At 46.6% G+C, this 23,677-nt stretch overlaps 1 protein-coding gene across 4 annotated transcripts; it reads right to left on the bottom strand.

The window, feature by feature from the left end:
- Positions 1–219: 219 nt before the first annotated feature.
- Positions 220–23,676, bottom strand: CPSF7 (cleavage and polyadenylation specific factor 7). 4 transcript variants are annotated; one of them, XM_078433554.2, is made up of 11 exons: positions 23,554–23,675; positions 22,824–22,942; positions 15,836–16,054; positions 14,908–15,011; positions 14,350–14,522; positions 11,378–11,533; positions 11,119–11,176; positions 10,497–10,615; positions 8,069–8,237; positions 7,250–7,417; positions 220–2,232 (listed from the first exon to the last, which is right to left on the bottom strand). In XM_078433554.2, the coding sequence occupies exons 2-10, from the start codon at positions 22,875–22,877 to the stop codon at positions 7,255–7,257; spliced, it is 1,215 nt and encodes a 404-aa protein (XP_078289680.1). In that variant the 5' UTR covers positions 22,878–22,942; positions 23,554–23,675; the 3' UTR covers positions 220–2,232; positions 7,250–7,254. The 4 variants fall into 4 exon arrangements, with proteins under 4 accessions (XP_078289680.1, XP_060462860.1, XP_078289679.1 ...); XM_060606877.3 differs by having other exon boundaries at positions 11,119–11,533; positions 23,554–23,676; XM_078433553.2 differs by having other exon boundaries at positions 11,119–11,533; positions 14,377–14,522; positions 23,554–23,676.
- Position 23,677: the final 1 nt, after the last annotated feature.

Raw genomic sequence — 23,677 nt, 5'->3', positions numbered from 1 at the left:
TCCTCGGTGCACCACAGGCGCCCGGGTGCCCGCCAGGCGATTCCGGCCGAGGGCTCAGGGTTCCGCTACCATCCCACAGACTCTCCATCAGCCCATGCCCACGTCCCAGACACCTCAACAAATCTATTCAATGCAGAATCCATAAAACAGCTCACACCCCATTTATTATTTAAAAATATTTTGTTACAAAAGGAAAAAAATACAATGCAGTATAAAAGATTGACAGCGTCATCAAGTTTATTACACAATTTTCAACCTATCAGAAAGACAAACAAATCACCGACAACAGGGGGACGGGGCCTTGGCTTTTTTGAGGGCTGGGTTGTTTTTTTTTTTTTTTTTTTCCTTTTGCTATCAGGAAATAAAACTAAAATTTGTGTCATTGAGTAAAAACAAAACAAAAGTGGGGAGAAAAAAATTCTCCGGGTAAACGGCTTTTCTGGTATTCTATATATTTTCTTCCTTAAACTGTCACCTTACTTGGTTTTCTCTACATTTTAAAAAGACACCCGGAGCTGCTCTTGAGGATAAGCACATCACTTAACACTTGGCCAGTTGGGCGGGGGGCCGTGTTCTGAAGTGGAGGTGGGGATGGGGTTGGGGGACAGGGGGGAAAAAGCTACAAACCTGTAGCCTCTGTCCCAAGGGAATGTGCCTCTCCAACCCTGGGGGGACCCCTCACTGACTGATTGAGGGCTATGTCAGAAACGTGCAGGGAACAGAGGAAGGGTTCAGTCCCACTCAGTCTCTCCCCTCTGAGCCAGAAGGGTCTCCAGTGACCCTACGTCTCACATGCCAAGTCTCATCTCACACGCCACGTCTCTTCTCGTGTCGGATGTCACATGCCCTGTAAATGCAGGCAGAAACAGCCCCCATCGCCCCATGGGTACCGCAGGACCCCGTCGCCGCTTCTTCCTTCAGCAGCAACCACATCACAACTTAGATGTTATGGGAAAAGCAATTCCATTTGCCTGTGTAGAAAACGGCCCCCAGAGTGGTGGTCCTTAGAACGCTGAGCTGAACTCATTCAAGTCAGGCTCCACTTCTTCCTTGCTCCCCATGAGAGGCAGGAAGTGCCTCCACGTAGAGCGAGGGGAGCTATTAAGTCAACAGTCAAAAGGTGGAAAGACACCACATTTGTGACTTTACCTGCCTACCAGTGCCAGGTTATCCCACGGTAAGTAAAGGTATGTACCTGGAGGATGTAAGCCCCTGCTCACATCGAACCTGAAAACAGAAAAGCCTATGGAAGTAGGCTCTCTCTCGCCCAGCTTGCCTCCTCTCCCACTCCTCCTGGTACTTCACAAGGGTTCTTCGTTGCTGAGGTCCGATGTCCCCATCTCCCAGTGGCAGTATCTTCCTCTAAAACAAGGAAGCAGCCTTCTTGGGGGAGGGGCTCCACGTGTGAAATGGAAAAGCCCCAGGAAAGGAAACACCTAGTACAGCTGGTTATTGCAAGAGGCGACCAAGCACGAAGCAGCAGAGGGTGGTAAGTGGCGCTGCCGGCTCCCCGGCAGAAAGCGACCTCAGGGGCCTTCTCTGCTTAGGAGGGGCAGGTCCACTGAGGCGGCTGGGCGGCAGGGGGCCGGAAAGGTTCGGCCCTCTGGGAGGTCAGGGAAACCAACCGTCAATACGTAAGAGGGGAACGCAAGAACAGGAGAGGCTTCTCATAAGGGAATTTCTGTTCTCAGGGTCCCTCTCAAAGGGCTGGGAGGGTAAAGGAGTTAAACAAAGAAGTGGTATGTTAGCAAGGGGTTTGGACCCTCTTGGCCCCATCAAACCTAGTGCCGAGGGCAGGACCCCGGGCGTATTTTGGCGCACCCAGTCCCTCTCCTAGATCCTGCAGGGAGGATCCATCTTCTTTGGGAAGAGAGCCTTCCCGCCAACCTCACCACTGAACCGCTCCTGGAGAATCAGAAACTCCTACGTTTCCTTGGACCGAGCACCATTCTCTATGGAGACCAGGGGCCTGGACATGTTTTCTTCCTGTCTGCCACCCCTCCCAACCACACGAAGTCTTTAGGTTCGTTCCCCTGACAAACAGGAGGTGTGGGATTGGGAGGGCCGCCAGGCAACCTTCAATCCTGTAGGGCAGAGGGTATTCCCTGGGTGTCTGAAGGGGGTTAGGGGCTTGGAGGAAGGGGGAGGGGTGGAGTGGCCTCCGTCCTTTAGTCCTGATCAAGGTGAGGAGATGCAAGTCCATTAAAAAAACATTTGCTTCCAACCAGACTCCTGCAATGAGAACATCAGAAGAAAAGAAAGAAAACGCAAGTTAGAGGTTACTTTCCGAATGATGGGCTTCTATGAACGACACTGGCATTTTTCTCAAGTTACCACATACGAAGTAGCGCATATACACGGACTGCAAGCCTGGGAGGGTGCAAGCAAGCAGGCAAGACTGTCCGGGGGCGTCCGGCACCGTGAGCAGCGAGGGAGAGGCTGCAGGAGCTACGGTGAGCAGAAAGAGAAAGCAGGGGCATCTCACTTGGAGGTTAGGGGGAAACAGACAATGAAAAGAGCTCTCAAAGCAGTTTGATTGGAAAGTAGGCTTTGGCTGGAAAAGTACGGAAACTCCAGCATTTCAAGAAAAGCTGCTCTAAAGGAATATGGGGAGTTTAAAGCCTGTTTCAGAAAATCTATTTTGAGCAAGTCCTAGCTTACCTTAAGGGGAGGGGTAAACGTCTGGAAACGGGAGGCACAAGGGTTAAGAAAACAAGCAGGTACACGACCAAATCTACTGACTCCAAATACCCAGGAGGCCCTGTCAGGGAGCATGTACTTACACAGGAGACTCCTATACTTTTCTTTTAAAGAAGCCCCATTTAAAACAGACTCCAGTGTCTACGAGAACACTTGTGGAGGCACATGTGCAAAGAGCCAGGGATGTTCTAAGCTGTACTAAAGGGATTTTAAGTCTTTACCCAGATGACAGCTCTGAGTGAGGGACCAAGAAGCATCCTGATACCAAGCAAGAGTGATCTGGCCAGGCCCCAACAGAAAGCAAGGAATGGAAGTAAAAGAATCGGCAGTTAACATCCAAGAAACCCAAAAGCACAAGTAAGAACTTCTGCCCAACAGTAAGGTACTGCTAAGCTACTTGCCACATTGCTACCAAACTTATAAGGTCCCTAGTACGTTCAACTCTGTTCCAATGCTGCAGTACCAGTAAGTGGGGGGTGGGGGGGGCGGGTGAGAGGTAGCTGGATCAATCTGACCATATAAGACAAAATTAATCACTAACAGGAAAAAGGGAGATTAAATTTGGGCTTAGGATGTCTACTAATGGCCAAACCAGCAACACAGCCTCCACACAAATGCTCCCTCTTTATGTATGCACTTCTGTGACCTAGAGGGGCTATCCGAGAAAAACACATCCACAAGCTACCTGATCCTTCTACGTTCTGAAACGGCACTATCTCGGCTTGGGATCTTCAGAATCTGTTACAGAAGCCTCTGTTTTCCGGTTTCTCTAAATACCTGTGCTGGCAGATGTCTGTCTCATTTTCTATATGGGAAAACTGAAGCCCTCAGTGCCTTCTCCATTTCTCACCATTGGGGTTTCTGAATCTCTGCATCGGATCAAAACTGAACACAATGTTTAGTTTTCACTGGACCAGGAGGATGGGAACGAGGTGAGAATGACCATCTTAAATAGGATAATAGCCCCAAATAATGAGCCAATAGCCAAGAACTACAGGAAGTTGAAGCCAAAGCCACAGATTACCTAAGAATATCCTCAAATTCCAAAGCATACACCTGTATACCCCAAAAGACATGTAATTTGGGAATTGTCCCTACAAAGCAAAACATGAAGGATAACTAGTACATCAGGAGACGTAAACTGTAGCACCCAATTCTTAGAGGGTATGGTTACATCTGCTGGTAATGTTTGGATGCAGGCAGAAGCCAAAGTGGGCCAATCAGACTTCGTGCCCCAGTGCTGGTGTCCATCCTGAGGAAGGATGGAGAAAAAAGGTTGCTGTTGAATTGCTGCCTCTAGACAGAAGACACCTTTTGCTCTCAGGAAACACCTGTCTATACAATATAAACACTATTCTTTTCTAACTAAAAGGTGTTGTACATAGAACCTGCAAGGTTCTCCAGATATATGGGCCCATGTACATCTCCCCAACATGAGACCTCCTACGTCACAACTTGGCGACTGCAGATAGAACGAAGAGTCCTTAGGATGAGGATGTGAGAAACTGACATTTTTGGGGTGTCTCAATCAGTTCTTTGGACTAGTTATTCGGAGGGAATAACCAACGTATCTAAGGGGTAAAAAATGGGGAACTGGAAAACCCATCGCAGAGTTCCTTTTCCTTGTCTTGTCATAGGCCTGCACAGGCCAAATGACTTTTCTGGGTACTGGGTTAAGGGATTCTTCAGTTATCCAAATGGAATCACCCTCCTCATGGAAGAAACAGTCCCATTTTACAGGTGGGAGAAATGAAGCAAAAGGACAGCTAAAGTCTCAGGTTCAGATGTTCAGTCCCCAAAGTACTAATTATCAGTGGACCTCACAAGTTCTCTATCAAAAGGCTGTGAAAAGCAAAGCCACCAGGAATGGTGACGTGCAGGGACATGTTCTAACTGCTGAACCGAAGGTAGCCCCAGAGACCACAATCCGTGCTCTGCACGGACAAGTGCCTCCCTCGTCACTGTTCTCCTAGTCTCCACTCTGAAGGACCTACACTGGGAGCAGCAGGATTGGGGAAGGGGGGACACTGGACCCACAGCAACACTAGCAACTGTGCTAGCTCAAACAAGAGAAGGGGGATGCTGCCGCTGCCACCGAAGGGTGAGACAGGGACAAAGGTCTACCCCAATGCCTAGCTCTCCTGCCCACTCTGAGGCCAAATTAGCCAAGAGCTATTAGCAGCTCCACCTCCCCTCAAGTCTGTTTTTCTGGAAGATATATGGGCACCTTCTCAAACTCAACCTGTTGCAAAATCTAGAAAGAAGCATCTGGAACCCACAGCCTAACTGTTGATTTGATGTGGACTACCTTAGATTTCAGTGATCTCAAGCACTCTAAAATTTTGTGGAATAAATAAGTGGTTTAAGAACAGAGAAGGAGGGGTGCCTGGGTGGCTCAGTAGGTTAACTGCCTGACTTTGGCTCAGGTCCTGATCTCATCGTTCATGAGTTCAAGCCCCGCATCGGGCTCTCTGCTGTCAGTGCAGAGCCTGCTTCAGATCCTCTCTCTGCCCCTCTCCCACCTCTCAAAAATAAAACTAAAAAAGAAGGGAAGCAGTTAAAAAGTTTAACTCTTCATTTCCCACTTATTCGCCTCCTACAAAAGACGACAGAAAAGAATTTCCAGCTCTAACTGCTTAAATTAATGGCAGATAATGCCAAACAACAAAGTAGAAGGCGGCACCACATAACAGAACTTTCTTGTTAGCAGGTTGTCAGCAGGCCTAACACCACAGTTTCTGTCTACAGTCCCACCACTGCGTGTGAAGCACAGGCACTCTCAGGTAGCGGGAGGCTTTCTTTCCCCTTCTTCATCCAGTCATCCATCCAGCCACCCCTCAGACACGACAGAACCACTCCTAAGCCTCACCTCACCCCTCCTCACCCTGTTACTTCAGACCAACCAAACTGGCAAAAAAAACCCAGGACACCTTCGTAACACACTTGACGTGAAACCACAATGTTGAAAAGAGCCCCCCCCGCGCCCGGTCACCTGGGTCACTCAGTAGCCTCCGGGAACCACGAACAGACCACCATCCCAGCCAGAGTCTAGACTACCGTTAAAGGTCTCCACGGAAAGAGAATCAACAATCACTCCTGCCTGCTTATAGACTAGAAACAATCTTCATTGGAAGTATTCTTTCAGTTGGGATTACTAAGCTGGTAGGACATAACTGGCAACTATGGGGCCCCTGCCCCCTTCCCTCAAGGTCTGTCTGAGAATGAAGACCGAGAAAAAGCAGGGTTGAGACATGCGGAGGGATTAAGTCCTGAGGGCACAGCTGGAGCCCCTGGATCCAGCCTACCCTTACTCAACTTCTCCATTACCTGAGTTAAAAAGTTCCCCCCACAACTCTTCTGCTTTTGCTTTGGAAAAAAAAAAAACCAAAAAAAAAACCCCAAAAAAAAACCATAGGACTGTCAATGAGATTTTTTCCCCCCAAAACAAATGTATCCTTCCATTGAAGTATCCTCCACACTACTACATTAAATATGATTTTTTTTAGATCAGCCTTCTCCGCTGACTAAAGTATCCTGAGTTTCAAAATCTTTTTAATAGATATTAATTCTTAAAATCATTAATGCTGTGCCTTTTGAAAACTAACAAGAAGGCAATGGTCTTACTTTTTGTCTTGGTCAGTTCTTCTGATTTCTTACTTGCAAGTTTGGTGAGGTGAAAACAGAAGTGGCTACCGTCTATTGAGAACTTGGTATGTGACAAGTCCTATGAGCGCTGAATGCTCTACATGGACTGTCTCACTGAATTCAACAATTCGGGGAGACAGTTGTTTTTATTATCTTCATTCCCAAATGAGGAAACTGAAGAACAAAGTAATAAGGCCCACAGGGGTGCCTGGGTGGCTCAATTGGTTAAGCGTCCTGTAAAACGTCCGACTCTTGGTTTCGGCTCGGGTCATGATCTCACGGTTCGGGAGATCTCAAGCCCCATGCATGGCTCTCCACCAAGTGTGTAGCCTGTTTGGGATTCTCTCTCTCCCTCTCTCTCTCAAAATAAATAAACTTAAAACAACAACAGGGGCGCCTGGGTGGCTCAGTCGGTTAAGTGGCCGACTTCGGCTCAGGTCATGATCTCACGGTCTGTGAGTTCGAGCCCCGCGTCAGGCTCTGTGCTGACCGCTCAGAGCCTGGAGCCCGTTTCAGATTCTGTGTCTCCCTCTCTCTCTGCCCCTCCCCTGTTCACGCTCTGTCTCTGTCTCAAAAATAAATAAACGTTAAAACAACAACAACAACAACAACAAAGTAATACGGCCTGCAGACACTGTGCTCTCAGCCCAGACGCCATGCTGTCTCCCAGGTACGAGCCTAAGGCAGACAAGACACAGACAAAACCAGCACAATCTCAGGTCCATTTCAGGGTGAGTCTTCTCCAAACGAGCCCCAAATCTGCCCTCCTCAACTTCCGGTTACCTAAGTCAAAAGTCCTCCCTTCCCCTTTATTTGCTTTAAAGAGAGAGAGCAAAATCTTTGCCGTAAGTATTTTTCCTTTCACACAAGGTGTCCCGCAGCCAGGAACAGGGCCTCGTCCCACCTTTCTCAGTGGTGCCGGTCCCGCTCTCTATCCCGGTGTCGCTCATGCTCCCGGTTCCTTTCTTGGAAATAATCATCATGTCGATCTTCGTTATGAAGCAGGTCCCGATGCCTCCTGCTGCTCTCCCGGGACCGGCTAGGTGACCTCTCTCGGGATCGATGTCTTTTCCTATTAGAAAGATCCTTCAGCCTCACTCGGAGGACCTACCACACGCCTTCCAAGAGTGTTGTGTTTCGGTGTCTTCTGGTATTTGTCTGAACCACTTTTCTAGCATGGGCCCAATGTCTGAGGATTTAGCTCTTTGAGGACTCGGCTTTTTTTGGGGAAACAGTAACAGTCAAGTTTGTTGAGATCTTACTAATGTATCAGGCACAGTGCTAAGAGCTTTACATGCTTCTCTCACCTCATCTTTACGACAGGTCGGTACGATAAGTACTACTGTTGTCCCCTTTTTAAAAATGAGAAAAATGAGGTTTGGAAAGCCGAGTGACTTCCATACTCAAAGTCACACAGGTACTTAGAAGCAGAACTGAGATTCAAATCCAAGCACGTATGGCTTCAAAGCCCACGTTCTTAACTATGCCAGTCTATCTTTATTCCTAAATAGCCCACTGCCTCACCCAACACAGGTTCCAGACATCACGTCATTTGTCAACACAGGTGTTTGACTAACTCCTTCCCCTTAAAGATGTTACAGGGCTAGATCTGCTCTTTCAGCCAGGGCCTTGCCAGACCCCCTGGGCTCTTTTCCTCCCCCTGCCAATCCCTGGAAGAGTGCTACTCAGGGCTGGGAGGCCGCGGAAGCAACCAACAACTCACCTGGATGAGCTCCCGCTGGCACCCACACTGTAGGACTTGGCTTCAATGCCATGAAGACAGTCCTTAAGAGAGGAGATGAGGACACGGCAACGCTCATCATTGGCGACCCGGGACTGTTTGATAACAGCAATGGCTGTGAGCAGCGTCTCAATCGCGTCACTGTAATCCCCTGACAGGGGACGGATGGGAAAGGCCAACGATGAGCAGAGGCAGTAGACTATCGGGACCAAAGGGAGAACTCAGGAGGACACAAATCAAGAGTAACTAGCTGTCCCACAGAACCATGGTAAAATGGGCGAAGCAGAAGTGGCAGGTATAAAGCTGGACGGCACCTATATTCCAATGGTCTGGAATCAGACTGACGTTCTCAGATGTTGCTAGTGGATGTACAAACTGGTGCGTGGTTGTCTGAGGGCGACTGGACGATATCCGTTAAAATAAACAACGTGCATACTTTTCGACCCAGCAATTCTAAAAATGTTCTACTTCTCTTCACAAGTATGTATGCTTAACAACGTATGTTTAGGCATTATTTTGTCAAAGAACTAGACACGACTTCAGTAGGGTCTGGCTATATGAATTATGGGACATTGGTTTTATAGAACACTACATAACCGTTAAAAAGCATAAGATAAATCTGTAGGTAAACAGAGTAATCCACATAAAGCGCTTAGCACAGTGCCAGGCACACAGTAAGGGCTCAATAAATGTTAGGTATTAGTACATATTGATAGATGTCCAGGATGTATTAATTTTTAAAAAGTTGCAAAACAGTATTCCATTTTTGTAAAAATAAAAATTACATGTATGCTGTCCTATATGCACAGAAAAAAAATCTGACACTAAATTGTAGATGGTCTTGGTGGTAGTCCTTGTATAGAGGACTTTCATTTATTAACAATGCACATTTCTAAGTCTGAATTATTTTAAATCTATAATCAGATGTGTGTACACATGTGTGTAACGTGTACCTAACACTTCTACACGTAGTGTGTGTGCGTATACATTTTTAAGTTACGCTGCCATCAAGAACCAGCCCCTTCATTCCCCAAATATGAGCAATGCCTGGCTCAGGGATAGTGGTCATGGGCTGGGTACTTGCACGATGCTTTCCCAAGCTAGGTCAAGTGCATTACAGACAGAAGACAATGCGAGGGAAGCATGAAACCAGACAGGGGTCCAATGAGGAGGACTGGTAGCTTCCTCTGTGCAAGGCAGTAAGAACAGAACAGAAGCTGAGGAGGAACTGTGATTCTGTAGAGGTCCAGGCACACCAGGCTGTCCGCTCTACCGGGGTGGGGAATTTTTGCTTATTTTGTAGGCATTCAATAAGTATTTGTGGTTTGAATGACTGGAATGAGAACAACAAAAAGGGAGGGAGATAGAGATTCAGTTATTGATCATCTCAAAGTGAAGGAGTTGGTAAGGAAGAACAATGATTATTTCCCTTATACTCCTCTGTATATATCTGACTTTAGTTACAATGAGCACTGATTACTTTCTAATTTAAAAATCATTCAGATGTCAATGAATGTTTTGGGGAGGAAAAAAAAAAAGAAGAAATATATATATATATGTATACATATATATATATACATACATACATATATATATATATGTATGTATATATATAAAAAATATTTCCTGTCTTTAATCTACTCTGTGGATTCAAATTTGGCAGCCAGAGATGAGAAATTACAGAAAACAGACAATATTTACTGTTAACCTATTTCTTAGACCTGACGGTCTACATTTACGTCAAATGGGAAACTCACAAGAAGGAAGTGAATATGACTAATATCATAATGTGAAACTCAGACCAGAACTCTATAAAGAACCAAAGATTCCATGCCCGGGGCTCTCAGAGTCACAGCTTCTGGTTCTGCCCACTGATTGCTGACAGCAGGGCCAAAGTCAGCCATTAGGGCATATCCTGTCTTACGATGACACCCAACAGACCTCCTTATTTCTAGGATAGGCTACGTGGAGGCCACCAGTTCTGCCAAGACCCCCGGATATAATGAGATTCCATAACAAACCACATCTAGCTGGGGCATGAGTCCTAAAAACCCAGGGTCTACACTTGGCACTGCAGACACTAGATCCCCTGATCAACCGCTGAGATCTCCACGAGGCCAGGAATTTCATTCTACAACAAATACTATGATGAGGTATTATTAGTCCTTTATGACCTAGGCACGAAGTTTGTTTTCATGGGGCAGGTTTAGGTACAGGTTCAATAAATAACACCAGTGGAGCTTCTGCAAAGCCACAAAATCAGGTTATATATTCTGCTTCTCAAAATGTGCCACTCTTGAGACTCTAACAGTGCTCCAACTTTATCTTACTGAACTTCCTGCCAATGGAAATGACAAAACCTGGGAAAACCAAAGGTAAGGAGAAGACAGCAAAGGTAAGGGTGAGTTACCTGCACTGGCTCCAGATACCGCTTTGGAAATGGCACTGCTGGAAATCGCTCTATTTCGCTTCATGATCTCTTCAAATTCTGCTTCGCTCACTGTGGAGGGCGGAGGGCCCGAGTCTCGGCTGCACAGAAAGAACATTTCTGATTGCCCACACCCCTTATGATCTTTACCACACCCTACAGTACGATGTCACTTAATCGTGCTCTCCTATAGAACGTCTTAAGTGGTTCTCACCCTGTTCATATTTTATGTGTTCACATTCTCCTCAAGGACAGGACTGACATCGTGTTCTTTTGTAACTTTGGCATGACCCAATAGCACTAGGCATTCCCAGCATCCCTAATAGCCACTTATGGCGCTCAATTTAATCAAGCTCCTTAAAAAGGGATGTGAAAGGCATGGTTTGGGTCAAGAGACTAAGATGCAACCAAAACACCAAATAAAAAATGTTACCTATCAGACGGTTAACTACTTCCCAGGACTCAACACTGTGGCAACAGTTTCCACAAGGGAAAACACAAGAATTCACGCTCACTTACTTCCTCAGGGGAGAACAAAATGCTTAACACATGGTCTACCCTACTATACCTGGCTCAGATCAGAAAGGAACAAGATAGTCCTTACCTGCCATGGTGGTTATAGGGTGCTGAGGCCTTCATGTAAGTATCTGGTGGAGGCCCCACTGTAGCATTTGGTGGGGGGAAGAAGGCTGGATTGAGGTGAAGGGCAGGTGGGATGGCCCCAGGGGGAGGTACAGCCAGATGAGGAGGTAATCGAGGAGGAGGGGGCATGAGATGCTGGTAGTGGATGCCAGGAGGAGGAGGAGGGACCCCAAAGCTTGAGGAGAGAGGGGGTGGGGGTGGAATTGGGGGTGGGGGCAGACCCATCAGGGGGAGGGCTGAAGGAGGGCGGTTGAAGTAGGGCAGCACACTGGGGGGCTTATCCACACGGGCAGATGAGGGTACAAGGTTCTCAGAGGGTGTGGCCCGTCCATCAGCAGAATCACTAGAATCCCGGGAATGGGCCCGTGGAGGTATTCCTATGAAGCAAAACAGAACTAACATTACTGCCCAGGCTTTACACGTACCCACGGGACCAGCTCATCCTTCAGCAAGAGTCCTCCGACACCACACTGAGGAAGGCGACAGGTAGCTGAGAAAGAAGATGAAATCATCGGCTCCCTTTTCTTTGGCCTCAGAAAAAAAGGCAAGCGAGTTAAGTCATAAACCCAGACAGCACGATCACTCTAGTTCTGTTTGTCAGAGAATGCTCTTTATCCAGAACTCTCAGTGCTTTACATTGAATTTAGCCTCAGATTTGCTTTCAATTTCTAAATGCAGGGTCCTAATTAACCCCCAAGAAAATGACCTGTTCAAGTATGTTCATGACTGTTCCGCTGGATTCAAGCAGACGTGAAATCCCAGGGCCCTTCTCCTTTGGCCAGGACTAGCTGATCTTAGACTAATGTGCTAACATACACTTGAAATTCTCTTTGCCGTGGCACCATGGCCAGGGAATTTGGGAAAAGGGAAGGGAGGGCAGGGGACATATTTCTTCCAACCATATACTAAAACTAGTCACTGGGACGGGGAACAGACATATACCACAGAAGCCTTGGGGGTCAAGTTGAGAGGTAGGGAGAAAATGGGAGGTAAGCCAAGATAAGATGTGCCCACAGAACGAGCAGAAGGCACACAGCCGAGAGCAGGGACTCCTAGTAAAAGCTTAGTGAAAAACAAGCCTCATACCTGGGGAACTCCCACTGTATTTCAGTGGCCCAAACACTGTACCCCACAGGGCAGCCTACCAGGGAACATCACCGTAGCACCTTGGTATGGTGTTGTGCACAACAGGGACTCAAACATGCTTGTACGCAGCTGGGAATGGGGTCGTAAACTGTCAAGTCACCCAGTTAAACTTGTTCACTCTCCCAATTTAACAGTCGCCTCCAAGCCTGGTTAGTGTGGAACTGAACAGAAGAACACGATCACACGGCCTTAAAGGTCTTGCTGGGAGGCAGAGATGCCATTAGCAGTCAAATGTGGACAGAAAGGAGAGTGCTCCGTAAACTAACACTTGCTGGCAGACACGACTCCAGGTTCAAAGACAGGGGGAGGGGGTCCATCACCCAGCAACCACCGAGCTTTCTTCACCGTAGTGTACCATCAGTGCCTGTCACGGCACACTTGTGCTCTTCGTGCCTCAAACACACGGCAGCTTGTCTCTTCCCTGAGTTCTCTCAAATCGAAGAAAGAGGTATTAGCACGTGTGATCCTCTGCAAGTTCGCCATCTTCTCGGTTACTGCTCCCACTTCTGCACGGGTTCTGTTTTGTATCTATGGCTACAATCCCAAGAGCAGCAACCATTTTTAGGCGGAGGAAGTCCACCAGCTGTACTCAGTGACTTAACGGAGCCCAAGTCTGTCAGCATGACAGAGCAGACCACCACCACTCGGTCACTACCGTTATTTCAGCAAAGAACGGGAACGCTGAGTAAGCAGCCAGGTGGAGGTAGGAATGTTATCCCTAATGCGACTGTCAATTTATGCATCTTAGGAAAGTCAGAAGAGGGTTGAATTACATAAAGGCTCTGAAACAGAAACTTGAAAATTCAAGTTGTCAAGGAAGAAAAGTGTGTGCCTTTTAACCCAGAGCAATGGGAGCTCACACTACACCCATCTAGGCTCTCAAACTAGTTAAAAGAACAGTTTTTCCTATGCAAGAGACAAGTGGCCAGATTTTCACGTTCAATCAATCAATACAAGGCGCTATCTTGAGAGCAGGACCTAAGAAATGACAGAACGTAGGCGGTGAGTCTGTCCCCCTCCCCCGCCACCCCCGCTGTCAGAAAAGAAAAGTAAAGCCAGTTGGCGGCTTCAGGCAGGGCCTTGCAGGGTGGCTGCACCTTGTGAGGTCAGGACAATCCGAGGTCTGGTCCTCAGGTTTCGCAGGTTCAGAAACTCGATTTTAACAGTACATCCAGGGGTGATTGTACCCTAGGAAACTGATTCACGCTAACCAAACTCACAAGAGACTGATTCATAAACCAGAATGCCAATTTATTAATTTACAATGAGAAATATAACTGCCAAGCAGACCGGAATACTTGTGTCGGCTGGTCAGCGCATTCTCTTCCCAGTAGGAGAGCCTAGTTGGGAAACCAAATTAGTATCAGAAGGTGGCTTGGTGAGTACAGAATCAGAACAAAGGGAGCAAGGTGAACTTAAGTGATACCATCATCAAGCTAAGGTAGTAAATATGATGCAGCTTTATTAGTGGGAAGGATCTGCCAAGCAGACTAAAATACCTGGTCACTGAAAGGGCACCCTCTCCCCCAGACAATGCGAGAAAAACACTGTGAGATTCTTATTTTCCAGCCCTCCTTTTGGTTGATTCCTTACAGAGCACCCTTCCAACATAGGTTTATGACAAGATTAGAGCCATCTTTATGCCTATTACCAACACATTAGGGTGGCTGCTGCTTGTTAATTAACAGAGGGCACAGGTTACAATTAAGCGCATACACGGATTTTTTAGATAGAAACGCGTAATTTAGAGTTGACAGGAACTGTGAACATCACGTATCTACTTCAGAGAAGGGAAGAGGTCCTAAGCAGTAAAGTGACTTGCCCAAGGTCACACGATGAGTTAGTGGCAGAACCAAACTATAACTTGAACCTACCTCTCAGCACAGTGTTCTTTCTTGTACACAGCCTCATGTTTGGGTCTAACTGACCGCGCCACCACCCATAACCCCCGCCACCCACCCCCGCGCCCCACACCGTAGGCAGAGCCCACAACACAGCAAACAACCCCATAAACTTGCCCCCCTTCAGACAGATGGTCTCCACGTACCCCCTCTTGGGACTCGGACGCACTCACGTTTCCGAGCCTGTGCCTCAAACTGTGACAGGTTCTGCCGGGTGGCCGGCCTCACGTCCACTTTTTCTCCATTAAGAACTTTTCCTGGCAGGAGTTCCAACAATTTGTGGACAGAGTTTTCAGAGGCTACCACCACCTCAGCATACCTTGGGGAAGAAAAATTGAAAACGAGTGAGATCTACTAGCCGAACAAGAGAGGGACAAAGAAACACTCTTCTGCTTTTAGTGAAAATTGGTAAAGCAAAAGAAAGATTTCTTGCTAATACAACATATACAAAACCACCCTTGATAAAAAGGTGTCACCCTTTAATCTTCCTATTTATTCGGAATTAGAAATCAGCTTTCTTGGCCCCTCAATGGATGGACATTGTTACGCTGCAGCTAGGTCCCCATTCTACAGCAGTGTGCCAAAACCAAGGAAATAATCCTGGCCAGGGGTAGGAGGGATTAAAATCCAGGGTCAAAATACAGTGCAGATCTGTTATCCTAACGGTGACAAACTAAAAGGGGCTTCTCAAATCCAGACCTCACCCTTTGGACTGGCCATTTGCTCGATTCTCTGCAAATTTCAACTCCACCACATCATAGACTCCTATAGAGCGAATAACCTGGATCAGCTGCTGGTCTGTAGTCCACTGGGGCCGGCAAGATGGAAAAGGAAGAAATGTCAACAGCTACACCCCCGCCCCACCTAGAATGTCCCAAACCCCTTCACCAAACCTACGATTCTAGTCACAACCACGACCTCCCAGAGAAACCCTAAAGCCCATCAACATTTCAATTAGTGCAGGCTTTTCTTCTTATCCTCATCCATACAGAATCCCAAAACTTCCCACCCCCTCCCCAATCCCCGTCTTTTGAGATTAAGAAGATTAAAACCTATTTTAACTTTGACTGCCATTTGGGCTGGCTGGTCATCGGTTCAAACACTGATTATTAGCAGCTTTAATTACAGAGCTGACAGGCTACAGTTTGACCACTGTCAGGAGTATGTTCATTTTCTAATTTGGGCTCTCCCTCTACCAGTCCCAAAACACGTTATACAAGAACTTTTGCAGAACCACAATCACCACCTACCCCAAGTATACTACAACTATCAAGGTCTTTGATCCCTGTCACCCATCGTTATCAAAGGACCGTCTAATGACCACCAAGAGTTCAAGGTGCTCATTCTGAAATCTCATCCCACAGATGACCCTACTGGACATAAAGCCCCAGGGTCAGGGGCATTAACAAGATGGCAGAAAAAGCAACTACCCACTTAATCATTGCTTTCTTCGGCACCAGTACGTCCTCAGGATAGTTCTCTTTCAGAGATCAATCCAACCTGATCCCAGGAAAAAGAAATCCAACCCCATCAGAGCACAAAACAGTGCAACAGTGGTTTTTGAAAATGCCATCACCTCCCAGTGCTCTCCCTCCAGCCTACCCAGGGGCCTTTTTGGTTCCCCATGCTCACCCAGGAGAAGCTGCCCACATAGACAGCAGCTCGCCTATTACGCAGGCCACTGTACGTGTACAGGATTGCAGGGCTCTTGTTATTGGGCTTGGGAGACGGCTCCTGGCGAACAGGGGGAGGTGGCTCAGTGCTGCTGCTTCTGTCATCTGAGGGCTGTGAGGTGGCTGTCAACACGTCATCATACAGGTCAATCTGATCTGTATTGTTGAACTCCGGGTCCTAAGAGATGAGGGGTTGACAAAGGTGGGTTTGCAGACCTTCCACTGGGTTCGTTCTATTTCATTCTAGTTCACTTAGAATCCACGGTCAAATGCTTCATAAAACAACACGTAAAACTTCTTTGTCCTACTCCAGGAAACTAGGAAGAATAATTTCCTTTTAAGAATAATATTTCACTTAAAACCATTTCATTGAATTATGCTTCTGTAGGCTTTTCTTCTAAGACCCTGTTAGTAGTCTGCGACGTGTCCAGCTTCAGCCAGCTGTGAGAATCAAAAAGTCACGGTGATTAAACAAGCAGACTAAGAATGCATAAAGATGCACCTGCTACGGCTACCAAAGAGGGCAGCTTCTAAAGGCCACATCGAAGACACAGCAATGAAAACTTACTTCCACCATCTCATGCTGCTTCCACGATCAAGAGTTACACAAAACTTACTACTCTATTTAATCAGAAAGACAGTATATTCATTTAGAAGGAAAAAGCATATGAAGGCGGAAACTAGAACGCAAGAAAGAATTGGGAGTTACTGGTTTAAACTTTTACATTTACACAAATGATTTAGAGAGGCTCTGAAACTCAGTCAGCCCACAATCCCGTCTTTCTACTAACCACCAAAGAAACATTAAAAAAAAGGGGGGTGGGGAGAGGAATAACTCTGGGAGATTTTCCCTTACTATTTCTCAAATGACAATGCAGATCCAATACATTACTATGACACTTATATGAGAGACTTTTGGGAGGAACACCAAAGACATTCAATGATACACAAAAACAGTGAAGTTCTCTAAAACAGAAGGGCAGAAAACAGGCCAAGCACCCATGTCACAAACTGTGTCACGGTTAGCATTTACAATGTGGACACGTACTCTGAAAGACACATGAAATGTACTTTGTGTGTATGTGATATATTGCTGTTACGGACTGAATGCCTGTGGCCCCTCCAAAGTGCATACGCTGAAACCCTCTTCCCCGGTGTGATGGTATTAGGAGGAGGGGCCTTTGGAAGATAACCGAAATTAAATGAGGTTTTGAGGGGGAACCCTCGTGAAAAGGATTAGTACCCATATAAAAGCCAAGAGAAAGCATGCCTGCTTTGTATCCCTGCTCAGCCTGCTGGCATTCTGCACCCAGAAGAGGGCCCTCACCAGACCCAAACCTGATTTTAGTCTTCCAGTTTCCAGAACAGGGAGATACATTTCTGTTGTTTATAAGCACTAAGTGTTCGGTATTTTGTTACAGCAGCCTAAGTTAACACTATATACCCCCAATCCTAAAACCACAAGAACTACTGCCAAGTGACCTCAACGTTTCAGATTTTGCAATGTTATCTCAGAGAGCTCTTTTTAAGGATCAGTGTTTTCTCAGAGAACGTTCGAAAACATCCCGACCATGCTAAAGATGCTGCTGCCAACATGACAGACAGAAGTTCAAAGTGTTTGAGGGGAACTACAGCTCATCATGTCATTGCTGTGTTTTTAAAAAGGAAACAAAGAAGAACCTACGTTAGGTAACTTGTCTAGTTCTCTGAAGGACAGCACTTCCTATGATGTAACTCAGGATAGGAAGTTCCAGTAACTTTCTCTGTTCAATTCCATCACAACTGCAGATTCTAAAATGAGACTAGAGACGAGACTCACTACCAGATTCATTCCTAGACCTATATACCATCACAAACTTCTGGAAACAATTTTCTAGTTCCTCAGTTCATCTGAAGAACAATGGAAGAATGTGCACACAAAAATAGCATTACCGGCCTGTTCTGGTAGTGAAGGGGAAAGGGTTCCACTCCCTGAGGCATGTAAATAATTCCAAATATTACAAATACCCTAAAAACCCCTATAAGAGGAGTATATACACTTGCTAAAACATCAGAAATAGGATGGCAAAAGAGAATAACCTTTTTATTTTTTTTTAAGTTTATTTATTCAGGGGCGCCTGGATGGCTCAGTCGGTTGAGCATCCGGCTTTGGCTCAGGTCATGATCTCACGGTTCGTGAGTTCGGGCCCCGCATCGGGCTCTGTGCTGACAGCTCAGAGCCTGGAGCCTGCTTCCGATTCTGTCTCTCCCTCTCTCTCTGCCCCTCCCCAACATGCGCTCTCTCTCTGCCTCTCAAAAATAAAGAATACTGAAAAAAAAATTAAAGTTTATTCATTTTGAGAGAGAGAGAGCACACGTGAGCGGGAGAGGGGTAGAGGTAGAGAGAGAGAGAGAGAATTAAGCAGGCTCTGCGCTGACAGAGCTGGGCTCTGGGCTCGATCTCATGAACTGTGAGATCATGACCTGAGCTGAAACCAAGAGTTGGATGCTTAACTGAGGCACCCCAAGACAGACCTTTTTGGAGGCGACTTGTAAGTAAGAAAAGGAATTAATGAGATAAATAAGCACAAAAAGACTGTTCTAGATAGTCAATTTATAAATAAGGATCTTCCATAAAGAGTATGTAAAGAACAGGAAGAGAAGCTAACACTGGAGAGCACAGGGGGGATAATAAGGGGAGTACAGCGAAGGGCTAAAAACTTGACAAACACAATGTGCGTAAAATACTTCACAGCTATTATGTCTCAGGAATTGCAACTCTAGACAAAATCATTTATTTCCTTATTCCTGTACTAAGTATGGTGATACGCCCTTGTGGTTCAAAGGAAGAAGATGGAAACCGCTTGAGCCTCTTCAACGTTCTAATCCTTAGAGAGCAATAGTCCACACCAGGGCGCTTTTAAAATTCACTTCTTTATTTACTGAGTGTTTCTTTATTTTTGAGAAGGAGAGAGAGAGTGTGTGCAGGGGAGGGGCAGAGAGAGGGGGGCAGAGGATTCGAAGTGGGCTCCACTCTCACAGCAGACAGCCTGACGTGGGACCCCAACTCATGAACCATGAGATCATGACCTGAGTCAAAGTTGGGAGCTTAACGGACTGAGCCACCCAAGCACCCCACTTCTTAAATTTAAATCGACGATTTTGAAATGGAACTTAAAGGGAATAAAGAAACACACCATCTTGGATACTCAGTGGAACCAAATTAGGATTCCTTCCGGCACTGTGATTCAGAGATGCGAATCTAAAAGTTGTAATACAAAAATCACCACTGATACTTGGGTAGTGAACTAGCGTGCAGATTTGGGCCAGCTCAGAGATCACACACGTGACCAGGAAACCTCCCGTACCGCAAGCCTAGGCAAACAATCTACTCTTTTAGGGACCCTTAGAGAACACGGTAAGACTCAAATCCTGAAAAACCTTGTACATGATTACCTTACCACTTTAAGAAGCACAAAAGGATTCAATGAATCCAAAACTGTCACAAGATTCAAATGGTTTCTCTGGGCCATAGAACCTGGGAACTGTTCTGATGCACAGAGCAGGCCTGTGGAGGAGTCTGCTGAAGAAACAACGTATCAAGTTGTGTTTGAATTTAAGTCTACTAGCAACACCAATTCATTTTAAGTTCTTGAGCTGGTAAGAGAAAAACAGATAAGGCCTTGGAGTTTTTCTGATTACCAAAGGAGCTGGCGATTTACTCAGTGTTGAATTAGGTTAAGGCAGAATCTAATTCTACAAATTAAGGGAAAAATACAATGTTTTATGTGCACTGATGCCAAAGGTTTAGTTCCAGGGAGATTAAAAAGTATGTATTCGTATTCGAAACTGATTACATCAGGAAGAATTTTGTGTTTAATCGTATAGGAAGAACTGTGACGGTCTCAAGAAGCTCTTTAGATAAAAAACAACTTGCATGATTCTGAATTTAAGGAAGAACCTCTCCACCTGTATGTTCCATGTTTCTACCCTCCAACCCCCTTTTCCTGATATCTGAGAGAAGAAAGGTTAGCATTTATTTTTCTCAAAGCAACCTACTCAATGTTCCTTTTAATTGTAACTAAAGCTCAAAGTTTTTGGCTTTATGACGACTGTCTCCAGTCCTCACCTCATGCCTGCCTTCCTTGCCACTATCCACTGCCCTCAACCGCCAGGAATGGAACGTCTTTTGAACACAGGGATCCATTTGTTCCCCATTCCCTCACTGGTCTTGACACAGTGCCTAGCAAACAGAAATTGCTCAATAAATACTTGATGGAAATAGCAAAGAGAACTGGGTAGTGTGCAAAGCACCTTGCTTAGCACAAGGAACAGAGAGAAACACTCAGCAAAGCGGCAGCTCTCACTCACTTTTCCAGAGTACCTCCCAGCCCAAGAGAGCAGCTGTGAATTTCAAGACTCCCGATGTGACAGGAGTAAAGCAGTTCGGCAAAAAGAGGCTTTTATAGCACGCTACAGGGGATCAGGGAGTCAGCACCACAGGGTTCCATCTAGAAACTGTTCATTTTGCCTGGGGACCAGAGTACCATGTGACAAGGTTCTTGAGCATAGGTTCTTGAGCTTGGGATGAATCCGTAATATTCTTAAAACATTCTAAAACACAATCTATACTGGCTGTCTTCAGTCTAACCTCGCTTTTTACAATGCTTGCCAAACAAAACCTTAATCATTTCTTTAGCAGCCTCCCAATTACACTAAAACCGGCTTTACCAAAAATTTACTCATGAGAGGAGCACTCCTCCCTGGACCTTCCATAAATGGACATGATATTCAAAATCTGTACTTCTTCCAACTTGCCAAGCATTAATTATTGTCTATTTGATACAAACGTCTACTAGATTCCACACACCATCTTTGGCCTTACACCCATAAACAAGTCTTTTTTTTTTTTTTTTAAACGTTTATTTATTTTTGAGACAGAGAGAGACAGAGCATGAACGGGGGAGGGGCAGAGAGAGAGGGAGACACAGAATCGGAAACAGGCTCCAGGCTCTGAGCGGTCAGCACAGAGCCCGACACGGGGCTCGAACCCCTGAACCGTGAGATCATGACCTGAGCTGAAGTCGGACGCTCAACCGACCGAGCCACCCAGGCGCCCCAGGTCTTTTTTAACTAAAGACACAGGAGAACAAATTGTTGAGGCCAAAGACACGGCAGCGACCACTGGATAAGGTCTGTGCCTTGACTATACCCTGTAAGTTATACTGCTTAAGAAATTCTGAAATTCCATTTTCTAAGACCAGATGTGACTAGACCTATCCTGTTCTGCTCATTTCTCAAAGTGATTCAGCAGCATGGTTATCTACCTATAGAGAAGAAAATTAAGGGGGGAAAAAAGGGTTTTTATTAATAACTATCCTTCCTATCACGTACTAAAAACAAAACAAAAAAATGAAAACCACCCATAACTTGTAAAGAATAGTAAAGGTCTGATTCAAAGTAATATGGAAAACTCAGGAAAACAATGGTTGTAACTAAACTGATATACTGAACCTTTCTATTCATCCATAATTATTTGACTTGTTTGAGCTTAAAAATTTTTTTCATGTATTTAGATCAACATGTAGATGACTCCAGTATACCTGAGGAGACGTGGGAAAATGACTATTAAAAAGTATAACTGATGAAGCTGTACGATGGGTACAAGATCATTATACTATTCTCTCTAGCTTTGTATTTTTAACATCTCCATGTTAAAATGGCATAACGTGTTAAATTTTTTTTTTTTTTAACGCAAACTTTTGCCAAGCGTACAGAACCTCTTCTGTTGCCTTGTATAAAAGTCAGGGTCCAACCAGGGCAGTCTCCTTCCCTAGTCTCTTCTTTTTACCCTCTTTCCAGGTTCTTGTGTGTATGCATTGAAAGACACCAATGAAAGAACAAGTTTACTCAAGTAAAATGGTCCTGAAAACAATCCAGGCAAGATACTACTAAGTTTTAAAAAGAGACTTTGAGAGGTGCCTGGGTGGCTCAGTTGGTTGAGTGACTGACTCCTGATTTTGGCTCAGGTCATGATCCCACGGTCATGGGATCAAGTCCCACTTCAGGCTCTGCGCTGAATGTGGAGCCTGCTTAAGATTCTCTCTCTCTCTCTCTCTCTCTCTCACACTCTCTCCCTCCCTCTGCCCCTCTCCTCCACTAGCACGCCCTCTAAATAAATAAATGAATGAATGTTTGGTAGAATTTATCAAAAAAAATAGAATAAAAAGAGACTTCAGAACATTCTTGAGCTTGACCTCAATATATCACTGTTTCAAGGGAAATCACCATGTAATGTTCCTCGACGTAACATAAAGAGATCAACAAATCCACAGGTCTATGCATGCTTTTTAACTGGTTTTCCCTCAAAACAATGAGACTCAACAATAAAATAAAATTTATTACACCAAAATGCCTACGCACCGCTGAAGACTGGAGTCAAACTACTTACAGGAAGAAGTAAAACCCAGAACAGTCAGAATGGAGCTGCGACTAATTGTTCAAGTATCTTTTATAGTGTGCTTTTGCACTGCCTCACGGAGGAGGAGACTACATTTCTCCAGCTGCCGTTTGAAAGAGTCACAAAGGAATGGGTATGAACACTGTCTTCACGAATACTACAGCAAACATAATTCTGATTTTTAAGTGTGCTCAGTCTCTGAGCAGACTGGCACCCAACTCTGGCCTCCTGGGGGAGCAAGTTCCACAGGTTGATCCCCATTCTATTAAACCTGATTTTTATTTGCTCTTAAATCAAAGCTTGTAAAATTAAGCCTGGAGGCTTAAAATTAACATAAAGCGGAACGGTCAGAAGTCTCGAAAGTCTCTGATAGAGGAAACATTTTAGACCCTACAGAGGGATGTTCAGGCCTAGCAAAGACTGCCATAGCCTGGAACCACCGCAAGTTTGGGGAAAGTGATTCCTCGGCTGATCCAGGACAAGCCAATGCTCCCGATGACCCCCTCACCTGATTGAACTCCTCGTCAGCATATATATCAATCAAGTCCACTCCTTCTGACATGGCTCCGGAAGGAAGATCGCGAGCCCGGAGAACCGACCAAGTAAGAAAGATGCCACTGCGGTATCCTGGAAGAGGCAAGAGTTAGAAGGCGTGAGGGTCCCGGGCTGGGAGGAGAGCAATGGTTGCCAACCTCCCGTCTCCAGAGACGCAGCATCCCGGCAGCCCAAGCTCGGTCCCACCCGCTCCGCCCCGCCCCCGGCCTCGCGCCGCCTCTCGCTCTTCCAGGCCGCCGGGGCTCGCGGGGCTCGCTGCCCATCACCCTCGGGCCCGACCCGAGTTGCGCCGCAGCTGCCCGCGGCGCGACGGGAAAGTCCAGGCCTCTGCTCCTAGGGGCCCTGGGACGGCGCTGCGAAGAACGACCGCGGCGAAGCCCGCTGCCCCAGCCCGCCGCACCTGCCTAGGCCCCAGAGCGGCCCCGGCTTGCGTCCCTGCGGGTCGCGGAGCTCCAGCCGCCTTCGCTCCCCACCCAGGCCCAGTCCTCGCCCCCGGCTAGGCCCGCCCCGCTCCCTCCCCACAGACTCGGCCCGGCGCCCTCGGCCTCCTCCCTCAAAGGCCCGCGCCTCCCTCCGCCCGCCGACTCCGGCTGCCCCAAACTCAACCGACCCCCTCCCAGTTTCAGCGCTGGCCCCGAGCCCTCTTCCGGCCCAGCCGGCCCCCGGCCGCGCGCCCCCGTTACCGGGAATATGGCGGCGGCGGCGGCGAGTCCGGACTAGGCCCGAAGCGCGCGAACCGCTCTCGGTCCCAGGTCCCGCCCCCCCCCGCCGCTGGCGTCACACGCACAGCCACTTCCGCCATACGCA

The sequence above is a fragment of the Panthera onca genome, chromosome D1 (genome assembly GCF_046562875.1).
Source record: "Panthera onca isolate mPanOnc1 chromosome D1, mPanOnc1 haplotype 2, whole genome shotgun sequence".
NCBI classification, from domain to species: domain Eukaryota; kingdom Metazoa; phylum Chordata; class Mammalia; order Carnivora; family Felidae; genus Panthera; species Panthera onca.
The sequence above is the reverse complement of the archived record's forward strand: the minus strand, read 5'-3'. Positions and strand labels throughout refer to the sequence as shown.

What these genes read in the sequence shown, in the direction of transcription:
- CPSF7 (XM_060606877.3), bottom strand. Translation starts at nt 22,877, where the DNA reads ATGTCAGAAGGAGTGGACTTGATTGATATATATGCTGACGAGGAGTTC. An exon ending in CTGACGAGGAGTTCAATCAG is followed by an intron (nt 16,055 to 22,823) that starts GTGAGGGGGTCA and finishes CTCATCTCTTAG; the next exon opens with GACCCGGAGTTCAACAATAC. An exon ending in GCCAGCGGGAGCTCATCCAG is followed by an intron (nt 7,418 to 8,068) that starts GTGAGTTGTTGG and finishes TCTTTCTAATAG; the next exon opens with GAAAAGACATCGATCCCGAG.